Source organism: Chiroxiphia lanceolata, chromosome 9 (assembly GCF_009829145.1).
Source record: "Chiroxiphia lanceolata isolate bChiLan1 chromosome 9, bChiLan1.pri, whole genome shotgun sequence".
In the NCBI taxonomy this organism is placed as follows: domain Eukaryota; kingdom Metazoa; phylum Chordata; class Aves; order Passeriformes; family Pipridae; genus Chiroxiphia; species Chiroxiphia lanceolata.
The window spans coordinates 7,303,135-7,327,711 of record NC_045645.1 but is presented as its reverse complement, the minus strand read 5'-3'; the positions used below and the strand labels follow the sequence as shown (position 1 = coordinate 7,327,711).

At 39.7% G+C, this 24,577-nt stretch overlaps 1 protein-coding gene across 1 annotated transcript in view; it reads left to right on the top strand.

The window, feature by feature from the left end:
• The window catches only part of LOC116790940 (BEN domain-containing protein 5-like), a 910,541-nt gene that overhangs the window by 335,287 nt on the left and 550,677 nt on the right, over positions 1–24,577 (top strand). The window contains exon 5 of the mRNA XM_032696479.1: positions 21,676–21,892. Coding sequence (XP_032552370.1) covers positions 21,676–21,892 — 217 coding nt within the window. The remainder of the gene's footprint in view (positions 1–21,675; positions 21,893–24,577) is intronic.

Below are 24,577 nucleotides of genomic sequence, written 5' to 3'. Positions count from 1 at the left end.
TTAAAATAACAGATCTATATCTTCTAAATATTAAAGAAGACTAGGTCTAGCTAGAGAGCTAAATTCCAGAAATTGGCAGACAGCCCACTTTCATATAAGCAAAGTGATACCATTTTTAGGTATCTCGGGTATTATTATGAGTAAGGAAGAGAAGAGGAATAAATAAACAGAGCAGCCCAAAATATTTTCAAATGCAATATAACCAAGAGTCATGTTTCTTTAGCAGAATAACTACTAAATACTTTATAAAATAGGGAGCGTTTATGTGCTACAAGGTCATAGAGAGTAATTCTGTCAGGGGCAGAGAATGCTAGAGCTATTAAAAAAATTAAAAAAAAGAGAAATTCTGTGTCATTGCTCACCTCATGTTGCCACTGGGGAGATATCAGTTTGGGGGTGACCTTTGAAGTTCCTGGTCCTGCTATCTGGCTTCTTGAAAGGATTAGCTAATGCAGCACCAGGGGCAACCATATTAAGAAGGAGAGAGAATTGGGGTTATTGTGAGAAAAAACATGACTCATTCAAATGGAAATTCTGGGCTCAGAAGTTGTAAAGGTCACCAAGCTGGTTATGGGTAAAGGCTGATTGCTCATAACAAATAATGGGGCAAAGTTGTGATGATCTTTCAAGGGAAAAATCCTAATTTTAGAGTAAAGAAAAAAAAAAGCTGTAGCATAGTCACGATCCGTAAAGAACTGTCAGACAGGTATAAGACAACTTTCACTGGTCTCCAAGGATGAAGGACTTTATGTCCTAAAGACTCTCACGAGAGTTTACAGTAAATTACAGAACTTGTAAAAAAGGCTTTTTTTTTTTTTTTTTTTAGGAACAGAAAAAGAAAATAAAGAAATAAAGCACCTGCTCCTTTTTTGTTTGTTTGGTTGGTTGGTTGGTTGTTTTTTTTTGTTTTTGATTTTTTTTGTTAAATGAAGTTACTTTCAAAATGTCATAAAGCAGCACGAGTAGAGCTCAAGACTGCAAACAGGTCCTCCAGGAATGCCTGGTCTTCCCAGCAGGATCGGGGATGTGAAAGAGTCCCCCTGCAAATATTTGTGGGCTATTAAGAAACAACCTACTCCTGTTGGGTGCAGGGCCTTGTGGGAAAATGTTTGCTTTTTGGTAGGGGTGCCATCTGCATGGAGTGGGATGTAGACCAGTAAGATGCTTCAAATGAAAGATCATTCCATGATTAACTAATTCAGTTGTCAAAAAAAAGCAATGATACTTCTCAATTTGGGAGCAGTGGAAAAGTGTAATTTTTCTATTTAACCAGGCCTAAAGATTCTTGAAAAAGAGAATAAAATAATGTACATATTTGAGTCTGAAGAAAATAGTTTATTTTATGATTAACTAGTTTTTAATAAAATATTATTTTAGTGCTCTTAATTGGTTCTTTATTGGTGAACAAAAAGAGCAAAGTGTGATCATGTTTATAACTGGAAATACTGATCTATCAAAGGATTTTCAACCCCAGAAAGCCTGTAGAAGAGGCTACAAGCCTGGCTACAAGCTCCTTAAAAATCACTTAACCAGTTGTCAAAAAAGCCTGTAGGATGGAACAACATACTCTGCAGTGCTTCTAATTTATTTCTTGCAGAGTTGAGGTAACAGACTTCCATTTCCTCACTGGACCTGTATAGGGCACACATATAAAAAAAAGGAAAAGCCAAATATGTTTTCATAATCTACATAATTTTTCACGGAATAGTTTGGTATTTTATCACTGATACACTTAGGAAAAGCATGGTATGACATTTTTTGGGGCTGGCAACTATAAACTCTTAGTTCTGGGCATAAAGCTTGTTGCCATGAGTAGACTCTCTGATTTACTATGGCATGTGGGTTTTTAAATTAGTGCTGCTAATGATAGCAAGCATTACACCTGTTGGTAAATGTTTTCAGATTTGGCATTTTTAATAATGCTGGGTATTGGAAGGCTAGATGTTGAGTTTGGATGTATAATTTTGTACACAGTGCCACCTGGAGAATTTGGGAATAAGGTTTTAAATATTGGATTTTTTTTGCTTCACTTGTTCCTATATTTATTGAAGCTCTATGGGACTGTTAATGAGCTTTCTCAAAGTCTGTTTTGGTGCTGTTACCATTTGGTGTGTTAACATTTAGCTGGTTGTCTGGTCTAGAAGATGGGTCTTCACAAGGACTGGAGGTGGGAATGATGCCCAATTCCAGTTCTTGAAACCCAAGTACAGAAGTGAGGTTGTCAAAGTCCTTTCAGAGCTGCTGTCTAGCTTTGTAAGCTTACAAATATTTTTGGTCTCCAGGATCCTATGTTTTGACTTCTGAATTTCTTGGATGCTTAAAGATGTATGACTGGAAGCTTCAGTCACAGTAATGTCAGGAACCAAGTCCTGTGCAATGGGTCTTGACAAGGCCTGTGAATTGGGTATTCTTCAGCCTGTTGTGGTGCCTGATCTGTTGGCTGTGATCAAGTCACACCAAACTTCCTAAGTTTTGCAGAAAACAAATATTTATAACGTAGTTGGAGAGAGAACCTTTTCAAGGCCTCCTTGTGCCTTTGCAGGGCTGCAGAATCCTTTCTTATCCTACAAGTCTCCTAATTCCCTTCATGTCAAATAAGACCATGTATGGAAGAACAGAGGCATCTCCTGTCCAGGCAGGACTGGTCAGTCCCTGCCCTGAGGGGAGATCCCTTAGGCAGAGGTGACAATCATAACAGGCCTCCTTCAAGCTGGGTGGGTGTCCTGACTACCAGTTGATATAATATGTAGCAGGGGACATTGTCTCTGTCACCACTGTCTGTATGTTGGAAGGGATAGTCTCCAAAACTCAGCTTGGAGTGGGAAGTCTCTAATGCCATTCAGCCTGTGCAGGGTTGTGAATCCTACCAGGCAGGAGACAACTCCTCACACCACCAAAGTTTACTGTCCTCACAGTTCAACTACTCAGTCAAACACTGGGAAAATTTGCCTAAAGAGGTTGTGCAGTCTCCTTCCTTGGGGTTTTTCGAGACCTGACTGGATAAACCTCTTGAAAAACGTGGTCTGATCTCATAGCTGACCCTCCTTTGAGAAGGAAGTTAGATTTGGTGGCCTCTTGAGGTCCCTTCCAACCTGAATTACCCTGTGACCATAGAGCAGATGCAATTGCCCTTGTCCTTGGCGTTCTGTGCTGCCTCCCATTCAGAGGTGTCTGACTCTTTGCATGTATTGGACAGGCAGCAGATACACTTCATTGAGATTTGAGAATCTCTTGAAGACTTGACTCTAAACAGCCAGCCACAGTTCTAAGGAAGAGTCTCCCATACAAAGATAATTTAATCTTTCAGTTCTACAAAGTGCAGTAGAAGATAGAGTAAAGGGAAGTTTTCCTGCTTCGTTTCAACTCTGGTTAGGTTTATGGAAGCCTTCAAATAAATCTGTCCCTGCATTTAGCAAACATAGACCTAGATTTTAGGGAAGACTTGTTCAGTTTAAGTTGTATCAAAGTCATCGGAAATTTTTAAGCTCTGCGTATTTTCATAATGAATCATCGTGGGTTTGAACAAGTGTTGCTTTAAGAGCTTGACTTTATAGTGCTATAAATGCTTTGTAGTGATGAGAGTATCGGGATAAAATCTCTAATTTCGGAAGAATATTATGGTAAACATAAAACCACAATAAACAAATACAAAGCAGTATGAAAAATTAATGGTTTTAGTATTTTCGATCTTTTTCCCCCGCTAATTTAAAAGACAATTTTCAAAGGTTCTGCAGGAGATTCAGTCTCACTCTGTAAACAAGATACTCAAATAGAGAATTTTCATATTCTTAGCGTGTATCATCTTGATATTCAACTTTGTCCAAAGATCTTATCATTCCTCAAGAGCACTCTACAATCGAGCAAAGTTGGTGAAGCTTTTATAATACAGTACTATCATCAGATGATCCTATTTTTAAATACAATTGAAATCAAAGAGCTGCTAGATGACCTGGTGTTTAAAAAACATGAATCCTAGTCGGTATAATTCACACTTTCAAAGATGATCAGATGCACCAAAAGCTATTTTCATTTCTCACTGAGCAAGTTTGGACATTTTTTTGGGTCTCTAGATTCCTGGCACAATAGGATTCCATGACCAAGGATCAGAGGAAGAGAATGAAAGCAGGTTTCAATATAAGCATATGGGAAATAAATTACCTCTTTCTTTATAAATTTGCAGACATGTTGAGCTGGTATGAGGGTTTTAAAACTGCCTTTTTTTTTTTTTAATATTTTCTATCCTGAGAGTTTCATTCACCTATTGAAGGTTTTCCAAGGTATAATAAGGGACAGAGATTCTTGTCTGGAGTTTTTCCAGCTCTGCTATCCCTACCTTACAGAGTAACTGGACTGAGAAGTGCTGCTTGGTGAAAGGGCTCAGCCGTTCCCCAAAAATGGGCTTCCTTTATCTTCCAGTGTTGCCAGCTTCCATTATGGTGACATGATTTCCTTTGGAAGAAGGAAATTTGTAGGATCCTCTCACAAAGTGGTTTGTTCTCTCCATTCCTCTGATGTGTGGCAAGAAGAGGAACAGAGAAGAGTAATTAGAAATGAGCATTTCCTTTTTCTCATCCTGCAGTTTGGTTATGGGGCAACGTGGAATTTACCTGTACTTATTATCACTCTGTGGTTTTAGGAGTCATTTGTTTCTGCCCATGATTTTTTTATGCAGGAGGGGAACATATGGTCCTGACTCCCTCACTTGTTCCGAGGAGAATGGCGAAGCAGAACATCTAAACTGCTTCAAGTCAAAGCCTTTCATAAATTCAGGCTTTTATCTGCCACCTCTGAATGGCAGAGGATTTTCCTTCCTGTGTGATGTTTTGGTGTGTTTAGTGGCTACATGTGAGCGCGGTGACATTTATGTGAAGTGAATCTATTAAATTCTTTATAATGAATAGCATGTAACTGTAAAACATATACAGTTTTCTCATTTTGCCCTCCTCTGGGAGACTACGACAACATTTTGGCAAGTAGGAGTAAACAGCTTTGTGTTGGCATGCAGTAAATTAAACTGAGTAATTAAAATCAATAGCAAAACACTAGCTAGGCAGAAAGGTCATATAACACAACAGAAAACTGTTGGGTAGCATATTGCAGGAAATCAAAATAAATTTCTGAACTTTTCATTATTCTTTACATGCCTGAAACTGGCCTTAAAAGGCTTGTGAGATACAGCAAGGTATTGATAGAGACAGGACCGTTCTGTGAGATGGAATAAAATGTTTAAAGACTATTATATGAGATTTTGCAGGGTACAAGGCTGCCAGACACAGTGGAAAATAGAAGAGAGGTCTTTACTGTTATATAATTTTTTTTTTGTTGGATTGACTTAGTGTGTTATATAGCAATGCCTGCAAGTGCTGAAGTCAGATATGCCAGTCACTGGTCTCTGTCAGTGCAGGTGTCAATTATAAGTTTAATGTTAATGTTTCCCTGCTCACCTGGCTGGACACTGATGCCTTCAAGGCCATTTTTATTTTTTTTTTGCCTTCAAGGACAAAAAAATTCATGGATGATTTTGTGAGGCAAATCAAGTACTCCTCTCGCAGCTCAGGTGGGGAAGTGAGAGTCAAAAATGTTCAGATCCAAATCAACAACAGTTCAAAGTGAACAATAACTGGGGAATGTGGGATAACAATTTAGGGGGTAGTCCAAGTTTTAAACTACACCTGAAGTCTTTACTCTGATTGGGAGTTTTGAGGAAATAGATGACACTTATGATTTTAGGACGCTGTTTTAAATCTCCTGTGGCCATGGCTTCCCAAAGGAAGTCTGTGGTGGGCTTGTGCTTCTTTTGCTGCTGAAATGTGTTACGGTGGTGGAAGGAGGTGGGAGGAAATCATGAGACACGATTCCGGGAAAAGTGGAGATACGAGATGAGTCACTTGGAAGTGTTTGCTTGGGAGAGACAGAAAAGGAATCAAAGGCACAGCTAACCTGTAACAAGTACGCTCAGTCATGAAGTGGATACAAATTAAAGGTAAAAAAATTTGGAAAATGGACTGGCTGAGTTGGAAAAAGCAGAAAGCTTTAAGGCCCCTGAGCTCTTCTGACTGGACCTGTTTGCTTTTCCCAGTTCAATCCGTGCCTTTCTTATCTCTCTTGAATTTGCCAGCTCCATTAGCTCTCTCTCAGGCAACTGTCAGAGAGATCTCGTGTCACCATTCGGGAGGTTTGAAATGTTGCATTTAGAAGCCTTTCCTTAGCTCTTTGGTTTTGGATTTGCAGCATTTCTCCTGCACAGTTCTGAAGAGCTTATCCTGACTCTGCAAATCCTGGGACACTGTGAGGCTGTCACAGCCCTCAGCTGACCAGTGGGTTTTGGGGGGTAAATGATGAGTTACAGTGCATTTATCTGGTGGATAAGAGTCTTCAGCCACTCAGGCACTGGACAGACAGTTGTGAAACGAAAGCATTGGGTTATTGTTGGTGTGTGCTGTTCCTGTGTATTCCTGAGGTCATTTAATTTCCCTTCTGATGTTTGTAATTTCAATTTAAAATAATACTTTTGGGGTTTTTTTTAATGCTTCCACTTATATTGTCTGGTTTGAATTTAGTACTAGCAATTTTAAAATATTAACAGTGCTGGACAGTTTTTGTACTGGCTGTCTATGGAGTAGCTGTGTACACTGTATTCTAACAGAGTGCTAGGAACTGCTTGAGAGCAGAAACTCTGCAAACTGATCTGTCATGGAAAGTTGAGTTCAGGTTTGGTTTGCTTGAGTTATGAAAATGGCTTGGCCTTTTACCCCATTCCCTTGAGAATAAGTGTCCACATCCTGCAGTCAGCACGGGACAAACACAAAACAGGCACTCCCATCTCCTGATGGGAGACTCCAGTGATCTGTGCAGCAGGAATATTGCAGGTTCACATTATCTGCATTAGTGTTGCTCTGTGTGGAGCATGGATTATATCTGGTGTAAGTGATTTGACTGGCCATGGTTAATGAACATCAAGTTTAATAATTCTGAGACAGAGATTCAGAAAGGAATATGACCATGATCACATCCAGTTGAAAATGCTGTAAGGCATAATATTTACTTTTCTTTTTCCACTGGATCTAATCCAGGTGAATAAACCTAATAAACTTTTGGGTGTTTCATATTTTCATTTTTAGTGGCGTGGGACTTAAAATAATACATATGTATGTTTTCATGTATCTAAATAGTGTATGAAGCTACATAGAAATAATTTTTGTCCTTCTGTTTTCATGTTTAAAATGCAGTATGTGGGCTTCCTTTTTTAGAGTCAGCTGTTAACTTCTAAGACCTTTCAGCATATATTTTTCCATGCTTAAATTTTTATAGTCATTAATGGAATAGGAAATGGCACCTACCTTCCTGCCTGTTAATGCCAAACCCTAATTTATGAATCCTTTTTAAAACTGTGGTTCACGTTCAGCAGGACTGTGCATCTCCTTGAAGCCAAACTAATGTACAACTGTGGGCAAAATGAGATTGATGCAAAGTCTTCTACGAAGATTTCAAACCATTCTTTAACAGTATGCTAAGTAATAGCTTGATGCATTTTTTTAATTAAGTGCACGTGTATGTTTATTGAATTTCCCCTATTATTACAGTGAAAACACTTTACCTTTTATCTTCAGTCCTACGTGGCTAAATTTCCTAAAATGCTGACCATAATAGACACCACCCCTGTGTTTAATATATAACACCTCTGTGCCTCCTGGTCCCATTTAAAGACCAGAGGGACAATGTTTGATGCATGGTATAGCCTGGGAAAGCAACAGATAAGAAATTGTGACTCCTGCTTGAAAGCCTTTAAATATTTAAGGTTATTACAACCTACATTTCACCATTTGTGTGTTTAACTTGATAGATGTATAAATTATATGTCAAGTACTCTTACAAACATTTCCTACAAGTACATTGGCAAATGTCCTGTCATTCTCCTGGAAATACACAGTATATGGAGCATTTTGAAGATCATTTGCTTATAAAACTTTTTGTATCCCATATGTTGCTTTCTTTTATTTTCTCTTATTTAAGCATAAATATTACCGCTTCTTGACACTATTTGGAAGATTTTTCCATGCTTTCTTTCAGCACCTCGGCCTTATTGCAGTATAGAAACCTATTTTTAACGTGAGTGCCAGTCCTACAAAGCCTTACTTGCATAAAATGGAGGTTAGTATTTGGACCAAACCTTTAGAAATGTGAAGCAGATGAGTTCCTGAGACAAATGCAAAATAATCCCCAGGAAACCAAAAAACCTTACATCAAATGGAAATAAAATGCCATGATAGTCCTACTGGCTTTGCATGTTTTGTATGCAGAGTGGACTAACATGGTGATGATAACAGCAGGGTAAAAACCTGGAACAAACTGAGGAGCATTACTGCTACTTACTGATATTTCATTTGCTAAACAGAAGAACAAAGCTGATGGAATTGGTAGTATTTTGCTTTACATAGAGTTTTCACTGAAGCCTTCTATGTATGACTTGCTATTTAAATATTTTACAGTTGTTGGTGCTGGTCAGCGCAGGAAATACTGAGAAACATAGAAGGCTACCCCATCACCTTGGGATCTTTACTGTATTTCCTTTTTTTATTTTATCATTGGAGCCTGTGACCTAAGACTCTCTTGGGGTTTTTTCTGCCCACTTTTTCCTCATCTGAAATCTTACAGCATCACAATTATTTCACAGTATTAACGAATGTGTGGTTATGGGCCTGGACTGGCAAATAGTGCAGCATCTGCTTAGATAATCTCATTGATTGGGCTCTGGAAGTGCAAACATTTGAACAGTGATTTTGAGAGTAACCTCTCTGGAGCCTTACAGTGTGTGCCTAGAAATCACTGGAGGCATAGTTTTTACAGGTACATATATGTCACTGAGAACTCAAACTACTTGAGTTTCCCACGGTTTGCTGAAGATCTGTCTCAGAGCATCTCTGAGGGGTGAGGAGTCTCCTGTAGTTTGATTCCATTTCCTGAGAGCACAGAAAAAAATGCTTTTGTTGACAAAATACAAAGTCCTGCGTTGCATTAGTGATCACTGACGTGCAGACAGCTCACTTTTTTCCAGCTTATCCCACCCTCTCACAGGGCACCAGCCTCCTTGCTGACCTGTGAGCAGTGTGTACGTTCTCTCACCGTGTTTTATAACAGTCTGAAGAGGAAGGGAAGCGTCTAGAACTTTGTCATTACCTTTAGCAGCAGGAGAATGTGAAGAGTCTTTCAAGGCTAAATAAAACTTTGTGTAATTTAACAAAATGTATCCTACATTTCCCTTCCCTTCACCATCATGTCTAGTTATATTGCAGAGGAGGGTAAAGGAGGTAATGCTCTTGTAGTCTAAACAAACTCAGCACGGTGAAATGGGACAGTACTTTTAAATATGCATAAGGATTGCAGTTGCTCCATTTTGTGACACTGACTGTTCAGGTAGAGGGGAAAAAAACGCCAACCAAACAACAAACCACAGAGTTTTCCTAAAATGAATATTTTTTAAAGGGCTATCAAGAAAAATGATGCCGGAACTATTATTGTGAAAAATTGGAGCGGCCCGGTTGATATCGCGCATACGGTTTGGAAAAACAAGATTAGTGCAACACACACCATTTTTCATTTTCTCCTATCTTCAACAGCACTAACCATTGCAGCATCTCATTTTTTTAACTTGGTGTTTGGGATGAGAAATCCCATGTGTGTAGAATTGCCCTGACTGCCTGGTCCCTCTGCTCCTTGTTTTTCCCTCTGCTCGCATCCTTCCATGTGCACTGTAAGTAAGAAGTGACCCAGAGGGCAGGATACTTGGATACTTAGTCTCCTCTTGGATCAGTACTACTCTGGGGGTCAGCAACTCACAATGTTTGAAAAGAAGGAAGGAGGGAATTGTGTTTTATTTCCCCTGTAGGCTGAGGCCAACACCTTTGCATTGGGTTCATCTCTGTTCCCTGGGGAAGGAAGCCTGTGGAGGTTATTTCCGAACCAGGATCAGCTGGTGAAAAGACCAATGTGAATAAGATGGCAAAGAATTCAAGTAGCAGGGAAATCTTAGGATTTTTTTTCCCCCTCATTAAAATAAGGATTTTAATCTCTGGGTGGCCATCTACATGTTTTTTTCTCAGAGCTGGGGGGCCAGCTACTGTTTGCAAAGCAGTAGCCCTTGGTCCGTGACCCAGAGCACTGAAGTCTTGTTGCGTTCATTTTCCTTTCAAAAAAAGGCCTTGCCATGTTTGTTGTTCCCTTCTGGCTAGGAAAGCTGAGACTTTTCCTTCCAGGCTTCTTTTTTTCCCCCCACTGTGTGTTTAATATGATAGCTCGAAGTGCTGTCTCCGAAAAAGGGATAACTAAAGGACACAAAAGGCAGGTCTGCTCAGCACAATGCACGTTTAGCCCTGGAAATGCAGTATTGCCACTGCTAACAGGCCACATGCTGCTGTGGGCAATAAGTGGGAGACCTACAGGCTCTCCTTGTAGCAGAAAAACGCGAGCACCCTTGGGGATAGGATCTCTGCAACACTCTCAAGAATAGGAGGATGTTATAAAGTAGTTTTTCACTGAAGGAAGGGGGAAGGAGAGGATATGAAGGGGCTCGTGGAGGAGAATGGAGAATAAAATTTGTGTACGTGCAGGATGTGTAGCCTGGGGAAGAAATAAAAACTTTGCAATGCTGAATTTGAATTATTTTTCTCTCACACTGTCACATCTTGTACATGTTTTAAAATTATGTGTTTTCACTCAAGGAAATCAGGTGGTTCTACAACATAAATCAGTCTTTATAGCATACAAGTTTTGGAGGTACCTGTTTTAGACCTGCTCTTTTCTGGGAATAAAGACATAAAGATGAGGCACTATCAGAGATTGAGAAGATGGAGCAAATTGATTAATTAAAAGGTAGTAAATCATCAGCTCCACATGATTTATATATAAAAGAATTCTGAAGAAGCTTAGGAATGAATTAGCTGAACTGCTAACGAAGATATGCACTCTCATTAAAACCGAGCTCTGTTCCAGAGGGTTGGCAAGTATCTGGGGTTTATCCTATATTTAGACCAGTAAGCATTACATCTGCACATTGCAAATGGTCGAAACAGGAATTTAAAAGGGAATAATAAAACACCTGGAAGATCATGATGTGAGAGACTTTAATGAGAACAGGTTCAGCAAAGGAAAACCACGGCTCACTACGCTGCTTAGAACCCTGTGATGTGCCCATAAAAAGAAATAAGAATGACCATCCTGGATCAGACCAAAATTCCCTCTAGCCCAGCATCCTGCCTCTGTCAATGCCTGGTCACAGCCACATAGGAAAGAGAGAAGAATAAAAAGAGTCAGATAACCCTTTCTCCCTGGATTTGATTGACAGCAACAAAGGCCAGGTTTGAATTTAAGGGGGTCGTTGCTAACATGCTGACATCATCCCTTTCCCAGAAACCAGTCCTGAACTTAATGGTGCTCAGAAAGAGAATTTCCCCCACTCACAAAAAGGATGGAAAAATAAGCAATGTTTTTCTAGAAAGGGCTAATGAGAAGCCTGACAAGTCAAATACTCAGAGAAGCAATAACCAGTTCCTGATAATAACTGTACCAAGAGTATTTTCATCTAGTGAGGCCACTGGGTTGTTTTCACCTGCTTTCATTTCCAGTGTGGGAGTAGCCAGGACTGCCTGGTAGTGAAGCCAAACCCAGGCTGTGCTGACCTGATGTGATGCATTTTATTAGCTGCTTTTCACTCCTCCAGCCAGACACTTCCTTGCCAGCCACACTTGGTGCTTCTGGTAGCCACAAGTCTGGATGCTCTGGGGTTCATGGGGCTCTCACCCACTGTTCCCATCAGCTCCCACCCCTCTGCTGACTGGTTTTGTTGTTTCAACCCTTGGAAAAGCAAGCACAGTGCTGAGAACCAGGCACAGGCTCTTATTTCTTAGGAGAGGCTTAAATAGCTTCTGGTCCTCGCTCATCTTGCAAAAGGCTTTAACTCGAGTTTCCTTTTTTTTTCCTCTTCCTTTTTTTTAAAGGTATAACCTTTGTATTTTGGTTCCTACATCAACTCCCTTGGACAGTCAGTTGAACTGGGCTTCCCCGTGTTTTCTCCACATGATGTAGTAACTGCCTTTGTAATAGAAAACATATAAATGTCCTTAAAAAATATAATTACAATATCGGCCAAAGAAAGGTGTTTCTGGCTTGCTCACCAATCATTTATCTCCCTTTTATTCCATTGGGTGCCAAGGTGCACTTTCCCCGTGGGAGTTCCTTGGAATGTTTCCTCACCTTTAGGTTTCAGCTACCAGGCTTGGGAGACGAGCTGCCTGACATAATGTATTTTGACTTTTTAAAAGCATGTGACAAAGTTCTGTCACAAGACACTGCTGCAAAGGCTAAGCAGTCACATATGGTGACAGGGCAAGTATCCTCATAGATCAAACCCCGACAAGGAAACAAAAAGGCAGAGGGCTAAGTGGTCAGTTTTCATCACACTAAAAGGCCAGCAGCTGTGTTTCTTAAAGTTACCTGTCAGGTCAAATGCTAAATATATTTATTAATGATCTGAGAAGGGAGAGGTGAAGGATTAGGTGGTAACAATAACAAATGATGTGTAATTACTTAAGTAATTTAAGCCTGTAGCACGCTGTTAGAAACTTCTGGGTGATCTAAACAAGTTACTCAGATGGATAAAGAAGGTTCATTCCTGATAAATGAGAAGTTTGTATGTGGAGGAAACAACACAAAAATGTTATCCTCTAACTACAGGGAAAAAAACTGAACATTGCTGTTGGCGGTTCCATAACAGAAGTCGTTTGTGATGCTGTTATGGTAGAAAAAGTGAACAAGGTGCTAGAAGGCGTAAGAAATGGGGCATTAAAAATGAATTACTGGACTCAGTCTTCATTGTGTGTAGACAGATGACAGGATAAAGTACCATATTATGGGAAAGTTTGCCCAGCTAACAAAGTCTGATCCATTTCTGATGACAATTTCCTGTTTTCTTTTGTCTTTATCCTGCTCATACATCATCTGCTATCAGAGATGCACTGTTCTTTATCAGGAATAATATACTTTGGGAAGGCTGAGGCTTCCAAAAGATTCAGATCTTACTAAGGACAGTTCAGTATGAAGCAAGCTACAGTTGGCAAAATCTTTCCTATCTGTTCTCCTTCCTTTGGTAGTTAAAGTTCACATCTAAATGACATAAATTAAAAATCCCAGCTTTGTATTTAGACTGTGAAATCATCAACGTTTTAAACATGGATTTCAGAATTCATATGTTACTGAAATACTTCCTCAAGTTGGGGCTCTTATGAGACTTTTAAATTATTCTTGCATAGAGAAGTCACCTGAGACTAACCTAAATGAAGTTAACATAGATTTTAAAAATTATTCTTGCAGAAGAACAGGGAGTGGTGGGAATAGGGGAACAGATGGGAAAGGGAGAAGAGGAGACTGAAGAAAAGGCTAATTAGGTAATTGAGGCTAAGAGGCTATTAGAGCTGACCCAGTGGTCTACTGGTAGTGTAGTTCAGGGACTTGAATTTGGGATTGAGGTTGGTCCCTCATTCCCAGGCCAACACATGCTCCAAACATTGTAAGGACTCAGTTTTCTAGCCTGTGTAATCCTGTAAGTATGTGTTTTCCAGTCAACATAATCTGGAGGGTTTGTATGTCAGATTATAGCAGAGATAGGAAAGAATAATGGAGGAAAATGCTGACTTTGGTCATGAAGATACTAAATTATTATGCTAATGGGTAAATTGTTTGGTGAAATTCTTTGGAATTCATTTGAACTTGGAGAAAAAATTGACTGAAATAATCATATTTTGAAGAGATTCTTAATAAGGATTAACTATTTCTCACCAAGCAGCCTTTCCTGAAATTTGTCCACGTCACAATCCTCTCAAGCATGTTTTTTCCTTTCAGTGGTAGTAGGCAAAGGGAAGGCCTAAAAAGTCACTTACTTTAAGTCTTTCCATTACCTCATTTCTGGCCAATTTGATGTTAATATGCTCATGGTGTGCCAATCTTGTCCCCTTCTTTCTGTCTCCTAACCTGCCTTCTTTTCTGACGCAGTCAGTGGTACACGTTCTTCTGGATTTTACCTGCTTCTTTTCTCCCTGATGTCAGTCACATTCAAACTGTCTTCTGAAGTTGTCAGTAGAGTTGCTCTTTTATGACCAGAGAGTCTTGTACAGGTCAAAGCCAGGACAAATGTTGTGCTGAGGTGGAACATTTCTTGTCCTCACCTTTTCTAGTACAACATCATTTATGCTGACTTTATTTTTCTGAAATTTTCCACTTATTTGCAGCATTTGTGGCTACTTGTTCTCAATTCCTTCCAAACCCTCTTGTTTTTCTTTTCTGCATTCCAGACTTTGGAACTACAGTGGTGCATCACCGTTTCTTCCCTCATTCCTTGCCTTACTCAGTGAATCTTATCATGAATTCTCATGTGCCAATTTAAGTATTTTTAAAAAAAAATAATATTTTTTAAACTTCTATTATTTTTTTTTCTACCTGTAGCTGCATTTCAGGGCATAAACACTGGCCTCTGCATCCTTCTCTTGCATACATGATGTCTTCAGAGGATCACAACATATGTATGGCTTGATTTTTTTCTTATTCTACTATTTTTGTGGAAAGTCAGCTTTTCTCCTTCTCTTTCTTTTTTTTTTCCTTTCTAAACACTGCATGGAGATATTTCTATTGAAACAATCCATGGCTGGAATACCTGTGGTCAGTAGGCAAATCATATTTTGACAGCAGAAGAAAAATCAGCACCATTCATTATCCCTGCAGTTTAACAGAGAGTTTCTGTAGAATAATTGCAGTGTTGGAACTGCTGCTTCTGAGGAAAGTCACTGCAGTTTAAGATTTAGCAACTGGACAGAATAAACAAAAGATGGAGGAGGGTGTATAGCTTTAGTTCTGCTGGGAGCTTCTGAGGGAGAAAAGAAGGTGAATAGGCTGCTTGTCCACTGGAAATCCCACTGCTGCTGGCAGATTTTGGATTTCATTGTCACCTGACAGCTCCTCTAAGACATATTAAAGTGTTTTGTCAAAAGAGGACACCGTGCCAAATTTGCACCTTTGTGAACAAGTTTCATGTTTAGGGGAGATAGACAAGAGGGGAGTGATGGACAACACTGAGTGAAACCTCCTCCCACAAAACCAAACTGAGATGTGGAGAACCTGAAACAACACTTCACTTAATTTCGGGGATCCAGTGTTACCCTGTCTTATATATGAAGTCACTTAAGAAGTAATTCAGTCATTTAAAAAATTATTTCTTGCCACTTTGTAATTTCTCAGTGCTCCCCTTCATTGTCCTTATTCTGGTGAGCTGAAGGACGGTGACTTCATTTCTGGCAGCACGACCCGGGCACAGGTTTTCGGCATTGCTTCATATCTCGTAATCATGACCCTTCCATCCTGCTTCCCTGTGCTTCCTGCACGGCACTCCCTTCCCTCAGCATTTCTGGCCACCCTTAGGAGTAGTGACTTCCACTGGTTCCTCTGGTTTTAGGTAGAAAAGGTTTCTTTTTGGTTTTGTTATCGGTGTTATTGTAGGACCTACAAGACTGGCCTGTTGGCAAGGACCATGTTTGTGTGAGCTGTTCTGCAAACACAGGACAAAGGACATGTGCCACTGCTATTTTTGTATCTGTTGTTTCTCCTCACCACTGGGTTTTCCTTGTCAGAACACTGCTCCGTGTTGAAGACACAGTTGGGATAAAAACATTCTTAGCAAGTTCCCTCTGAATCCATCCAAGGTATAAGATGTGGGAAATAATCCTCATAACATTTGCTTACACAAATCTGATTCTAGGTTTTGGCTTTCAAGTACTAAAGCAGTAATAATGTACTTCCAGGGTATTTTTGTTGTCTTAACATCAGCTGATGGAACTGATTCATCTGATGGGCAGGTCTCATAAAAAAATATCCTGGGTTGACTAGTTTATAGGAACCCAACATCAGCTGTTTGTTATAAACATTTAACATGCAGGAACTCTCACTAAAGAAAAAAAATTGCTTAATTGTGTAAGTTGTAGAGGAAAAAAGTAATTAAAAACTCAGTGTTTTCTTCTTGGAGTTGTAATGAATGAAGAGATTTTACAAGCAATCTCTGTACAGTTCATTGCTATTTGAATTCCCTAACAATATTGATAGAGGTTACTGAATTATGCCAATTAAAATATGAAAACTGTGTATCTAATGTGTAGAGTTCCTGATTTTTATGAGGTTGAATTATGTAATATTTTAATTTTTATACTTGAGAAGAAGCAACCAGGTTTTGTTAGAGGTAGAAAACCCTGAGGTCCTAAGTTGTGAAAATATTTGGAGAAAATTCTAATGCATAGGAAGAATAAAAGCAGGACTTATTTTGCAGTGTCTGAAACTGAGTTAGCTGTGCCAAAACCCATTCAGTTGTCTGCAAAGAATATTTAACACCATCTGACATATTCACTGTCACTCCATGCTCTGTGAATCAAATATAAAATTATGTGCAAGAAAAAACCCTACAAACTTATTTTGTCACAAGTAAACCAGGAATTTTGAAGATGGTCAGCTCCACCTGTCAACAAGAATAAGCAAGAAGAAAAATAATGGCTTAGACTAACAGAGGAAGAAGTCAGTAAGGCCTTCAGTTTGAAAGGGCTGCCTCCCAGAAGAGGAGTTTGCAGTACATGATTTACATCCTTATATTTTGTCCAGAGTGTGTTGGATTTCTTGCAGTTGATAACTAGGGACATCCAGCTTTAGGAATTAAATCTGAACAGTCCAAAAGAGTTGCCAAGTCTCGTGTTCAGGGTACTGTCAATAAGTACCTGAAGGTTATTTTGTAAAGTTGAATTGGGATCAGGTTTTCTGTTTAGGCTTGATTTCATCTGAGGTTGTGACTCAGGCCCACCCCTTTGAGTTCTATGTGCAGGCTTGGGAATTTGTGGATTTGTTAAGTAGTATCCCTGCACACACAGATTGGTGGCAATTGAAAATGATCACCACAGTGTGTCACCACAGCCAACAAACATCCCAACCAGCTTCACTGGAGCATTCCTCTGCAACTCAGATCATTTTTCCTTTGGCCATTGATCCTTTACAGCACCTGCAGCTTTTTGTTTTTCCTCCAAAGATCATCATTTTCCTTTGAAGTTTTGTGACTGTGGTATGTCTAACCCAATCCTGTAGGGGCAAGGAACCGAATAATTACTTCAGGAGTGTCATATTAAAGGTGATCCAAAGACTATTTATGCTGCTCATTAAAGTCATTGGGAATTTGGCTGGGCCAGAGCTCCCTGCTTTGGTTGTGCAGTGGGGGGAAAAGCGCTCCAAAAATAGTTATTTTGTAATTATTAGTGTTGTGGTACCACAAAAGGATTTGATTAGCACCCTTATGTGTTTAAAACTTAAAGAACAGATGCCACAAAGTGGCATCCCCACCATCCCTCTGTGTTGGTCCTTCAAAGTCTTGATTAACTCCCAGTTTTGAAAGGGAAGTAAGGTAGCAGAGGGGAAAAAAAAACCAAAACAAAACAGAAAAGATAATAAAGTTTGCCTTCAAGGTCAAAATTCTTAGAGTCGAAGTTAAAATTATGTTCAAATTAGAAATATAGTTAGAATAAAGTTTTCAATGCTAAGTTACACCCCTCACTGCCTCAAGGAGTAAAATCCCGGGGCCTCTAAAGTCATCAGATTTTTGATACTGGGTGAGAACTACAATTTTAATTTTTATTGTTTGTACTCTGAAAAATGGGATCTTATGGCACACTACCAAACAGAGCAAATGTCCTGACTCCAGACTGCACTGTAGCAAACAGCCAGGAACAGGCACGTGGACATTCTCACCTGGAGTAACAAATCTACTGGGTTGGGCAGGTAGGAGGAGAAGACACTCAAATCCACTGGCTCAAACTTTTGACTGGCACTGGACTATGAGAGTCAAAATAGAGAGAAACTCTTCATTTCTGTGCTTCCTTTTTCCTTTGAACAAAAGGGTTTGCATTTACCTTTGGACTAAGCAGTCTGAATTTGTCTCAAAGTGTGGTAAAATATCAAGCTTCAGTTCTTCAAACGCATTTCCAAAACAGACTGGGAATTAGTTGCTTGCACATTATTCTGTGTGGCTGTTCTCAAAATTGGGGTGGTTCTCCTTTAAACAACCATCCAGGCAGTTGTGTATCAATTAGCAGGGTGCCTCGCTTAGAGGGAGCTGCCTGGAAATGCAAAGGGACAAATCTGGGCATCGAGGTTTCTACCATCATTTTCCTTTCCTGCCTCTAACTACAAATCGGCTTCATTGTGAAATACGGTGTAAGAAGTTGGTGCATTTCTGGAGATCCATGATAAGATATTTTTCTCTAGTAAGAAATGCAGTCAGACTCTGCATTTGGAATCTGTTCCTGCCAGGCCCTAGATGCATTAGTATTCCACTGGCAGCTGCCTGTAGGTAGGAATATTGTTTTTGTCCATAACCAGAGGGAACAATCAGACTAAGCTGTTCCCCAGCTATAAACCAGCCAAAGTAATTGGGTTTAATTTTAATTTTTGTAATAGCTTTAAATTAATAGGAGCAGCTGCTACCACAGTGTGTGGGTGTCCTTTTCCAGAAGGCATAGAACAAAAAAGGGAAAGAGTAAACAATAGTGTGTCTAGGACACAAAGGTTAATTCAAGAACTGAGCAATGTCTTTTCGTTATCAAAAACTCAGTTGGTGATATCTAGCACTGTGTCTCTTTTCTTTCTTTTCCTTCCCCTTTTTTCTTTTCTGCTTTAATTCCCTGATAAGATCTCAATCTGATTAGGCTCCTGTGTGTAAAGATGTGTTGTTGGTATCTAAACGCTAACTCTCTTTCTCTATATGACTCACAAATAGATTAGCAGTGACAAAGTGCTAGGAGAGATAAAAATAGATTAGCAGTGACAGGAGTACTATTATAATTATTTTTGGAAGATATGGTTTGAATTAAGAGTTTGGGCACTTTTTGCCCTGAGAGGGTGAATTTAAACCTGGGAACTGAGGATGGTTTCTGCTGTTGTGTCAGACACCAGATAGTGAAATGTCAATACCAGATGTCCTAGACATCAAGATTAGCCATAATAGCCAAATGCAGCCATAAAGCGATGTGTCAAAGTGGATAATAAAACAGATGCTTAGCGTTTATAATGAAGGGGAAAGGGAATGAAATATCAAAAGTGCCTTTAATACATTAACAAAGTTGTCTTCAACTTGCTTAAAAGTAGGAAGTTATTGAACCAAGGAGAACTATGTGTCATTTAAACATTAACTATCGGCAGATGAATTTCAATTAGCATTAGCCTTTCTAAAATCCTGAATTTCCTCCTATTGGTCTCATTTTACATGAAATTTTTATAGCATAAAGTGAGGCTTGTCCTTTATTATTTCTCCCATGCTAATGTGGAAACAAATAAAGTTCAACAACTCAGCAACATACTGTTTAAACTTGCATTATGGTTTGAGGACTGGGAGCTAGAATACATTTACCCACTGCCATATCATCTGCTTGATTTGAGATCAAATGAGGGATGTCCTATAGCACTCCAGAGTAAGGGTGAATGATAGAAATATGTTAAGATACTGAAGAAACCTATTAGGTTTGGGTTCTGCATGCAGATGGCTGGTGGTGTTTTTTCCCTACCGATACTTCTTTAAAAAAATAAAAGATTTGTTTTTCTGTGCTTTATATTTGTGGCTTAAATATTATTTTCAGATCTTAGTGATAAGCAAATGTCTTTTTTAAGAAAAAACCCGATCATCAAATCACAGATTTCATTAGGTTGGAAAAGTCCTTTAATCTCATCGAGTCCAACCGTTAACCCAGCACTGCCAATTCCACCCCTAAACCATGTTCCCAAGTGCCACATCTACACGTCCTTTAAATATCTCCAGACCCTTCACCAGCTCCATTGCCTTTTTCTGGACCAGCTCCAGCACCTCAATATCTTTCTTGAAGTGAGGAGCCCAACACTGAACATGTGGTCTGAGATGTGGCCTCCCCAGTGCTGAGCCCAAAGGGACGATGGCTGCCCTGGCCCTGCTGGCCACACTATTGCTGGGACAGGCCAGGATGTCATTGGCCTTCTTGGCCACCTGGGCACACTGCTGGCTCATGTTCAGTCATGATGCTGAAGTAAATTGTTGAAGCCCTGAACGTTCAAGAGGCAGGGCATTAAAAGGGGCAAATAAATTCTTATTTCGAGTCTAATTAACTGCATCGCTGGTTCTTTATTGTACTTTCTCAGGAAGATCTCAATTCCTTTCCATTTCTCTTTGTAGATCCTGAGTCTCGCTGATCAGAGTCCTTAACTGCTGCTAATTGGCAAACATGTACTTGTATATAATGAGAGGGTTTTGTCCTCTAATTCATATTAACAATGAGAGGCCAAAACTGATGTTCTGCAGCAGACCAGCTTCTCGGAACTATTACAAAGCAGCACATTACTCGTGCTATGTCTCTAAATCTTATTATGTTTTCCCCTCACCATGATCCGAGCTTAGCTGAGATCTGCTCCAATCATCAGATGAGACCTGTTTATAATGTTGTGTAATTGAATCAGATGGAGTCTGCAGGATCATAGTTTTTTGTTGCCAAACATGACTGGTAAGTTAGTTACATCAAATTACAAGTGCATGGCGTGATTGGAGACTATCCTGTCTAAGTAAAGTTAGAAACTCCATCTAAGAAATGAAGAAAGCATAAAAACAGAAATAGTGAGTGTCTTTCATCCATAGAACAAGTTTTTGTTCCCCCTCTGAAATATTACTAATTTCTGTTGAAAAATAACAGAATAATTGGAGCTGGGTGAGAGATGGCAGGCAGATATTTGTTATTCCTTCAACAGATACCAACTTGATAACAATGACATAAATATCTTTATTATCATTATTTACCATCATGTATATTCATTTCTATCTTGTCAGATAAACCAGAACTGTCCAATTTGGAATGGGACCAAATACCCTTTTCTTCTTTACTTTCTAATTTAGGGCCCGTTTATTTTCCATACCTGAATTTTTTTGTTTGACTTTGTTGTTGTTGTTGTTTGATTGGTTGGTTTGGGTTTTTTAACCTCGAGAGTTTATCTTTTCTTCCATTCATTGCATAGGTGTTGATATGTATGCCCTGACTGTTAAGCATAAAAAAAAGTCATAAAGATGTCCTGAATTTCAGTAATTCAGTTCTGTCAATGGTGCCTTTTACTGACATTCCTTCATTAGTTATGCCTCATCTCTGTGCTGGTGAGTCAGCCCTGTAACAAAGGATGTACCACACTCCAGACAGAGGTTTGTCTGGAACCCGTGTAGTGCTATGAAGTTGCACCAGCTTGATAGCAAAGTAGAGGATACTTGAACAGCCTGTGCATCCTTTTCACTTTATGGGAGTGGGTTTTCCTGGTTATATGATGCCCTGCCCTGCTGTGGTGACTCTGCCAGCTTGGGCACCTGGAGAGAGCTGCAGTCCCAGCAGCTGTGCCGTGCCTGGGCTCTGCCATGGCAGTTGTCTGCACTGCTCCCAAACACAGGCCCTGGGCCCTGCTCCCCAGCTCCTGAGCTGTTCAAGCCTCTCCACTTCATTTCCTTTAGAAGAAATTTGAACCTCACGTAGCCTTTTTGTTCAGATTTCTTATGCCAACATATATACGTGTCAAGAACTAAATATACATACGTGGTTTTGGTTTTTTTAGGCAAAGAATACCCTCTAAAAACGTGTACTACTACCGCTGCCCAGACCACAGGAAGAACTACGTCATGTCTTTTGCTTTCTGCTTTGACCGAGAGGACGACACCTACCAGTTTGCTTACTGCTACCCCTACACCTACACTCGCCTCCAGCACTACCTTGACACCCTGCAGAGGAGGAACATGGACTATTTCTGCAGGGAATTGCTGGGACTCAGCGTGGTAAGTACCAACCAACAGGTTTCGTTATGAATGTCTGCCCTTAAATGCCTACAGAATATAATTCATCCCCCCTGCTCAGACACTCACACGCACATATTTGTTTTCCTGCTCTCAATGACACAGGAGGAAGTGTACCTGCTCGGTGAAATATAGACAAATGCTAATTTAATTTCACATAAAGTATTTCCTTTGCGATGTGTGAGGCCGTGCTAAATTCCCACGTAGGATCAATTCACCTCTAAAGACATTAAAAGATGAAACTGAAACAGCTCTATTGAGGAAATGTGATTTTTAGAGTGCTCTGACCATTTGTCTTTCTGGAAGAGCTTTTTCTGTTGAGAAAGAAATGGGTTTTTTAAACTAGAAGATAACTTTTCTTGATAAAATAATGCAAAACATACACAAACCACCTATTTTATTTACTCTTAAAAATGCATGTTTGGTGATGTGATATTAGAAGGGGTTTTTAGTGGTGTCTGTGTAGATCCTAGTGACCACACAAAAATTGAGTGTCATAGTTCTTCTGGGGCAGGAAGAAGGGTTAATGGTAAGGCTAAACTTCTGCTCACTTTGCTGTCATCTTTCTCTGAAATATTGGCTGTCCAGAGGATTTGGCAAGCATGACTCAGCCACTCCCATGTCAACCCAGAAATCATCAGATTAAAAAAATAGTAGCTCGAATCTTGTTGCGTTTTTAAACTTCTGCTTTCTCAGACTTTATAGTGCACTTGTACCACATTCTTAATCTTTTCTCTGAGGTTTGATTTGGTCTAAACTTTCAGTGTGTCCTTCAGAAACAGAAAGCTGTGATTCCTGTGAAGGCTGCTGATCCCAGCAGCAGTTTCTTCTTAAAAAGAAACCCAGCATAGATTGTGAAAATCAAAATGAAATCATATGTATACCCTGCACTGAAATAAATAAAAGGCTTCCAGCATTAAAGCAGGCCATTGAGATCCCTATGGTGGCATAAAACTTGGAGGAAAAAATTAACTTACAGAAAAGAATGAAAACAGAATTAACAAAAGGCGGTGTTTTTTAACCCTTTTTATAGTTAAAGTACAGTTCTTGTTCTAAAGGTGACTATTGCATATCCATGAACTGGCATTAATAATTAATCATTCCAATTAGGGGAACAAACAATTATAAGGGAAAGGGGTCTTAAAAAAATAAAAAAATAAAATCTACAGAGGCTGGGAGGAAAGAGCACGATCATCTTAATGTGTAGAGTTTTAATTATTAATCTTAGAGGACAGAGCTGTCATTAATTCTACAGTGAAACTGAATTTGTTTCCTTTCACTCTGAAAAGAGTGTATAAACAGTCAAATTTGCATATTCATCAACGCCCTGATCTGACTGATTAAAACACTGAGATAGAAGGATTTGTCTGTTATCTGCATTTTGACAGACAGAGCTATACTCTTAAATCTTGTCAGCGTTGTGTTACCAGTAGTCGCGAAATATTATTTTTCGTATTTCAGCAAACCAAACAAACAGATGCCACTCAAAATATGGCAGGAAATGTGCTGTGTATAAGTCCTGATTTTATATCTACGTGTACACACAGAGTATGTTTTGCAGAAATTTGATATGGTAACATTTTGCAGCTCACCATGCCTGATCTGTATGGAAAGCTTCTGAATCAGGCTCAGGCTGGAATCTTTGTGAGTAACATTACAATCTCAGAGCATTTCTGGCTTTTCTCCACACACAACTGTCCTAGAACAGCTTGGTAATTTAATGTCTTTGCTGAGCTTGAATAGACAATTTCCATAAGTTCTCCTCGAGTTAAATATTTTAACATAGAGCTTTGTTGCTATCATACATCTTTAAATGGTGAAAAACAGGATCCTTCATTCTTCACTGCACAGTGCTCCATAAAAGCAGAAACTGGCTGTACTTTGGAGAATTGCGTGCCATATAGGATAGATTTAGAGCTCAGAAAGTGAGCTCTGTCCCTGCTCTGGCCCCTTATGTAAGATAAGAGGAATCAGATTGGCATAAAGAGGCCCTCAGAAGCTCTATTCCTGGCCAAGGGACCCTACCCCTGGCAGCACATGGTGAGAGGGAGTTTAAAGATGCCGTCTGAGGACAAACTCTGCAGTCCTCCTGCTGGGCAGGGCTGGAGCAGGATAACATGGAAGGGGAAGGCTGCAGCACATCTGCTGAGCTGCCCTGGAGCCGCCAACACCCTCGGGGTCATTCCAGGGGAATTTTACAGCCCCCTGCTGCAGCTGGTGATTGTGAGGGTGGAGAACAGTTTGAAACAATTTCACATCTCCTGGCTCGTGAGGTGTTGAACTGGGTCTCTTGGAGACAACAGAATCTCACCACAGATCTTTCGTTTTTCTTTTTAGTTTTCTTTGTCGTGGAACAGTAAAACACAAGTCACAAGGAACCATGGTTAGATGATTACTCCTGAAGGCTTTCTGAGTGCACATTTTGCTGCATGTAGTGTTTTCAAGGCAATCTGATTTCTAATCTAATTTCATATTTTCTCTGAAGAAAGTACTATGCCTCTATTAACTCCTTCAACACTCTCAGTAATTCCATGAAAACTGAAAGTCAAATATCAGTGTGGGACACGTAATTGTCATTAGAATGCAGAGTGGCAAAGTGGTTCAGAGCCAAATGGCAAAGATTCCCATTGCCAGTTTCAATGGATAGCAGTTTTATTTCCGACCTTC